General features: G+C 45.8%; 1 protein-coding gene across 4 annotated transcripts in view; it reads left to right on the top strand.

The window, feature by feature from the left end:
- Positions 1-1,649: 1,649 nt before the first annotated feature.
- The window catches only part of PREX1 (phosphatidylinositol-3,4,5-trisphosphate dependent Rac exchange factor 1), a 221,261-nt gene continuing 216,716 nt past the window's right edge, over positions 1,650-6,194 (top strand). For 3 of the 4 annotated variants that reach the window (XR_006177052.2, XM_008172115.4, XM_008172114.4), the window contains exon 1: positions 1,650-1,961. Coding sequence is in view for 3 of the 4 variants with exons in the window: in XM_008172115.4 (XP_008170337.2) it covers positions 1,809-1,961 (153 nt within the window). In the remaining variant the exon portion in view is untranslated. The remainder of the gene's footprint in view (positions 1,962-6,194) is intronic. The other variant, XM_065565962.1, reaches the window with a different exon arrangement.

Raw genomic sequence — 6,194 nt, 5'->3', positions numbered from 1 at the left:
CAACATATCCCCCCTATTCCCCCTGAACAATCCCTACCTCCTTAAAATGGACATTGTCATCCAGCTAGGAATGAAAACATCCTAGATCTCTCAGTTATACCAGAAATCTGCAGCCAACTTCAACTGTGTCTTTATTGAATAGATTTGTTTATTTCATGTAATATGATATGGACCCTAGATCAACCTTAGGATGACAAGGTGTATCTTTCATTGGCATCATTTTTTGCTTCTAAACAGAAAATGTTCCTAAAGGTTAGAATAAAGGAGCTCTAGAAAGAACAAAAGCTTACTGTTAAAATTAAGAAGGTAATGACCATTTTGGTTGGCTTGTAGATAAGCTAGATGGATCCTAAATATGTATCTAATAAGTTTCCCTCCATTCTTCTGGTGGTAATATAAATAAAATAATAAATAATAATTCATAATTAATTATTAATAGCTCACATTAACATTTCTTCATTCTTTCATAATTTTCCCCTGGAGATGTTAAAATATTTTTAAAAGGGAAATAAATATGTATTAACACGGGCAGCCTGGAGACTGCAGGGCTGTTACCCTGCTTTGTTATGGTTCAATAGCCATTTGAGACATTGAATCAACACAACTCCGTTAAAGTCATGGGAACGATGCCAATTTGCACCCGCTCAGGGTCTGTCCCATTTGTGTGTGCTATGACCTGGCTCACCTGCCCAGTTCCACTCTGCACATACACTTACCTGACCAACTGTTTTTTCTAAAGCGTCACGTTTTGTTTGGATCACATTAAGAAAGTATTTTCCCTGTGTACTGTGCTCTGCGATGGGAAAAGTGTGTGACCAAACCACAAACACGCCAAACGTGTGTGTATGTTTGTATATATGTTTATCTGTTTGCATATATATATATGGGGACGGGGTAGTTGTGTCTATCAGTGTGTCAGCTCAGCGTCATCTCTTTTCAAGCATGTGTATGTGGCCGTGTACGCCAAGTGCTGCCTTTTGTATTTATGTGTTTGTGTATGTGTGTATTTGCTTGTCTGTGTGTATTTTTGTTGTAATCTGTGTGTATGCATATATTTATCCCTCTCTTCATATTTGTGTACCTCTCGGTGTGTATATTTGTGTGTGTTTTTATCTCGGTGTGTGTTTGTCTGTACAGATTTCTTTGTGTGTGTGTAGCGTGTGTGTATATTTTTCTGAGTGCGCACACATTCCTTTACCTATGTGTATTTCTCTGTGTAGCTGCGTGTGTGTGTCCGTGTATTTGTGTGTATTTCTCTGTTTGCGTGTTTATCTCGCTGTACGTCTCTGTGGATATACTGGCTAGTCTCTGTGTGTGTTTCGCTCCATGTGTATAGACTATGGGGGCACTGACTGTCTGTGGCTCTAGTTGTGTGTATTTCAGTCTCTGTGTGTCTGTCTCCCTCTCCCTGCACTTGTACCGCTGGCTGCGCCTTGCCCTCTCTCTCCCCCCCTCCTGCTTGCAGCCCTCGCCTCGGGAGCCGGGCTCAGGCCCCCTCCCTCTCCCCCGCCCGCCTCCTTCCCTCCCTCCCTCCCTCGGCGCTGGGGCTTCCCTTTCCCCGCTCCATTCAGTGCTGGCCGCGCCGCGCGCTGCTGCCGCTGTCCCCGCCATGTCCCGGAGCCGAGCTCCCCCGGGCAGCCGGACTTTGTAGCCGGACGGAGCGCTCCCTTCCCGGGGCGGCTCCACTGGAGGCTCCGTGCCCAGCAGCGCCAGGCACCGCGCGGGGATGGAGGGAGCCTGAGCCGGCCACGGAGCAGGAAGAGCAGGCGGCACCAGCGCTCGCAGCCGGCTAGGGAGGCGACAGCACCATGGAAGCGCAGCCAGCGCGGGGCCCCACGGCCCCGGACCCCTCCGGCTGCCCTAAGGACTCGGACCGCCAGCTGCGCCTCCGCCTCTGCGTCCTCGTAGAGATCCTGAGCACTGAGCGGGACTATGTGGGCACCCTGCGCTTCCTGCAGTCGGTGAGTGGGGTGCAGGGCGCGGGGGGGGGGCGGTCTCCAATGGGCACCGGCGGGGGGTAGCTGGAGCGCACGGCGCGTCCAGCCTGGGGGTCCCCAAGGCACCGGCGCGGGGCAGCTGGGAGGACACAGTAAGTTTCAAGCTGGGGTCTGCCATGGGGCACGTGGGTGGGCGCCTCCTATGCAGCCCTGCTGTGCGGTGCCCACGAGGTAAGCGCTCTCCCCCGGGGGGCAGCGAGTGGGTCCCAGGGCCAGGGGGGCACTTGGCGCAAGTGCGCCCAGTGGTCGCTGCAGCTTTGCCGGTGTGGTTTTTACAGGATGCCTATCGTGATAGTTACGCAGAGGCGTGTTCACAATACTTGAGCGGGTTGTGCAGTTAAGTGTGTGTGTGTGTGTGTGTGTGTGTGTGCGTGTGGTTTATGTGCTTGTTGGGGGCGGCGAGGTGTGTGTGTGGTGGGGGCGTGTGTGTGTGGTGGGGGCGGCGGTTTGGGGGGGACGACTGTGTGTGTGTGTGGTGTATGTGTTTGGTGGGGGGCGGCGAGGTGTGTGTATGGTGAGGGTGGGTGGGCGTGTGTGGTGGGGGGAAGGCATGCGAGCGCTTTGGAAAGAGCATTGCTAGTAGCAGCAGAATTTGGTTTAAACTAAGAAAACCCTTTAATGCAAAGTGATCTAAATGCCTCCTTCTGTAGCCCCGAGTCACAGTCCCAGTGAACTCTGCTCTCCTGCCCGGAGTAGAGCGGGAAGGGGATTCATGTCTGGTGTCTTGTATGATAATGACGGAGACCTGTAAAAAAATGAGTCGCGTCCCTTTCTGGGGAGGTTCGCTTTTGCTTTAGTTTCGCTGTTGTTGAGAAGTGACTGTATATTACACCCAGATGGAAACTCTCCCCCTCGTTGCCTGTTTTTTACTTTAACGCTAAACATAAGTATGGGATTGGGTCAGGGTGTGTCTGTCCATGCGGGGACAATTACACCCTTCCCCTGAAATTATCCTCGGACAAGTTCAGAAGTAAAAGCTCCATTTCCTTCTTTCTGAGTGTAGAAATCTGGACTTGGAATTCATCAGCATGCCACCACACTCCTGTGTAACTTTGTTAAAAGGCTTAATCGTTCATGTAAATAATCAGAGGAGCCTGCACTAAAAGTCACTAGATAACGGATGTAATTAAAAGAGAGAGAGAGAGAGAGACTAAATACACTGATTGCAGTTGCTCAAGATGCAAAGCTGGAGGAGGAATCCCTGAAGAGACCTCTAACAGATTGGAGAGGGCTGAAATTTTCTTTCTGGTGGATTGCTAGCCAGGTCCTCAATTCTGGACTCATCTAACTGGCTTATACCCGGAACCCTTTCTCAGTTGTCCTTTCTGGCAGGTTTGTCTGGTTTTTTTTTTTATCAGTTTGGCTGAAGGGTTTTTCAGCATCTCCTAAGTGGCAACTTGCCTAACATAAAAGATAAATGAAAAGACTGTGGTTGCTTTATGAGCTGGGACCTACTTAAATCCTCCTTTTCTCTCACAAATGGTTGAACACAGGAAGAGTCTGTACATTTTGAAAGCTCCCAAATACATTCAGTTTGATTAATTCAAAAACACAATTCTATTTCAGTTTGACAGGCTTCTCTAAAATGCTACAAGTTGCAAAACGGCCCCCAGCCCCAGACATAACAAAACAAAAAACGGCAGAGGAAAAACTCCTCTGTCCTAAGTACTGAATTTGCAATTTTGTCATCTGCAGGCTGGAATGTCAGTCACTGGCAAGATCCCGCTGAGTGTATTTTAGCTTCAACATGTACAGTTCAATGCCTATTCAGTCTCATTAGTGGGATTTTCATTTATTTCAAAAAGTAGCAAATTTATTTATTGTCATTAGTTTTCAAGACAGCAGTAGCGATTACTATGCCTTATGTAATGGAAGGGGGAAAACATTGACAGAGACACTTTATTCCATTTCCACATTTCAGAACAGAGCAGCAGGCAGTCTCTTGTCTTTCACCATCGTTCTGTGCTGCACTGGCTGCTGCTGGGTGTTGATTGGCTTGGGTATTATCTTGGGAGGTTTGGTTGTTACAATATAATCTTACCCCACTGAAAAGTTTGAGTTGCAGTAATGATATTTGAATCCTGGCCTGGAGGATGGATTAGATGACCTAACAGGTCTTTTCCACTTGTAGGTCCTGATTCAGGAAAGCACTTAAGCATGTGCTTAACTTTAAGCATGTGTTTAAGTGCTTAAGTTCTGTCCCTAATAAGGATGATTTTCTGAGTTATGGGCCTAGTTTTTATGGGTCAGATTCTGCCCTGGCTACTCCCTACGCAGCCCCCTACAAATATTTGAATGGCATGAGCACCTATAAGGGAGAAGAATTATGTAGTGTGGAGCATGAGGGTAAAACTAGGAGTAATGGGGTGAAACATTAAGATGATGATTAGGAATGAATATCCTATTAGGCTGTGGAATATCCTCTCCAGGGAAGTTGTAGAAGTTCCATGACTTGGTACTTTCAATACTTGACTGCACAAAGCACTAAAAAATGAGAGCTGTAATACTTTGGTCTAATTCTGGTTGTGGGGCTTGGAGTGGAGGTGAGTGGGCAGTGTTTAGTGGCCTGTGATATGCAAGAGGTCAGACTAGATGATCTGATGTTCCTTTCTGAGCTTAAACTCTGTGACTGTGACTCTAGTGCAGGGAACAATCTGCACTGGTTCCCAGGGGATGGAGGAGTGACCCATTTGGTCTTTTCCATCTTTAACATCTAGGATAATACGCTCTGTGGAGTCAATGGGATTGCATGGGGTTGTAGGGCAAGGATTTTGCCCTATGGCTCTATTAAAAACAAGATATGACCCTGTGCTCCCAAGTACAAATGCCTTGGTCCACTTTATTCCTTTTTCCTTTTTTTTTCTCTTGGTCCTTTGATAGTATTGCTTAAGAACTGCTACTTCCCACCTGTCGGTCTGATCCTCCACTGCCCAGCACTGTGTGTGACCAGTCATTTACCCCTGTGTAAAGTGAGCATAAACTGCTGCCATTCTGAGGGACGTACCCAGTTAACATTCAAGTATTGTTGAGGAACGTGTTAGGCTTCACTGGATGCTGTGAATTTTATTGTCATCAAGTGGATTTCTATATGCATTAGAAGTTAGTGGCCCAATTGGAGCAAAAGTCTGTGCAGTATTCTCACTGTGCAAACCCACAGAAACTCATTTTCCTTGTCTGAGGCCAACTTGTTCCCGTCAGTGCTTAACAGGAGAGACACAAGGGCTGGGGGAGCACAGTTTTCTTGGTTACTATAATTAAATATGAATTTGATAAATACAAGAGGGCTAAATGCTGCCATCTTTATTCAGGCAAAATTATCAGTGGGAGTTTTTCCTAAATAAGGACAACACAGATGGGCCTAGAAGGAAGTTAGGCAGAGGGAGTCTGTGCCCCCTGTTAAACATTCACCATTCAAGCCCTAGTTCTCATTTAGTATTCTCTATAAACAATGTTTTAAAAAGCAAACAACACAATTCTATGGGTTTATTCACAGTGTTGACATAGCCATCTACCAGCAACCTCCTTGTCTTCCCTGGTAATGTAAAGGAATCTCATGGGTATTTGATGTTATGGATTTGCCAATAAATCAAAGTAACTAAGAGCATTTTTATTTCTTTTAGAAAGACTTGTATATGGTCATGTAGCAGTAAGGGAAAGGATTTTTGTTTTTTTGGTGCTTAGAGACCTTTCCCCCCTAAGCTAGGTGGGGGTCCCTATACACACAGAGGCCCAGCCTTTATTTGCTTTGTATAAAAGATTCTATGGCCATTATTTTGCTTCCATGGCTCAGTCAAGTGGACATCAAGGAAGTTATAGAATGGAGCGGCTTTTAGGTTCCCAACAAAAACGGTGACAGTCACCATGGAAAACTGTTGGATTTTTTTCTCCTGGGGAATAAGAAGATGTACTTGAAAGGGGCATTTGATCTAAGGTGTCAAGCCTCAACTATTTATGTATCTAAATAAAATATATTTCATTTTTAAAGTAACTGACCCAAAATAATCATATACGTGAAATGCCAATGTTCTGTGTTATTGATAATACTTTAGAATCTAAGATTATTCAATCTGGCAAGATATAAAATATTTAATGAATTTTTCACCAATTAGCCGTTGGTTAACTTTTTGCATTTCATTGAGTTTTGGACAATGAAAAGAGTCTCCAGCCAGTTTTGTCCCTGTCTTGTCTTGTTTCTGG

The sequence above is a fragment of the Chrysemys picta genome, chromosome 13 (genome assembly GCF_011386835.1).
Source record: "Chrysemys picta bellii isolate R12L10 chromosome 13, ASM1138683v2, whole genome shotgun sequence".
In the NCBI taxonomy this organism is placed as follows: domain Eukaryota; kingdom Metazoa; phylum Chordata; order Testudines; family Emydidae; genus Chrysemys; species Chrysemys picta.
This window is presented reverse-complemented; position numbering and strand designations above follow the sequence as displayed.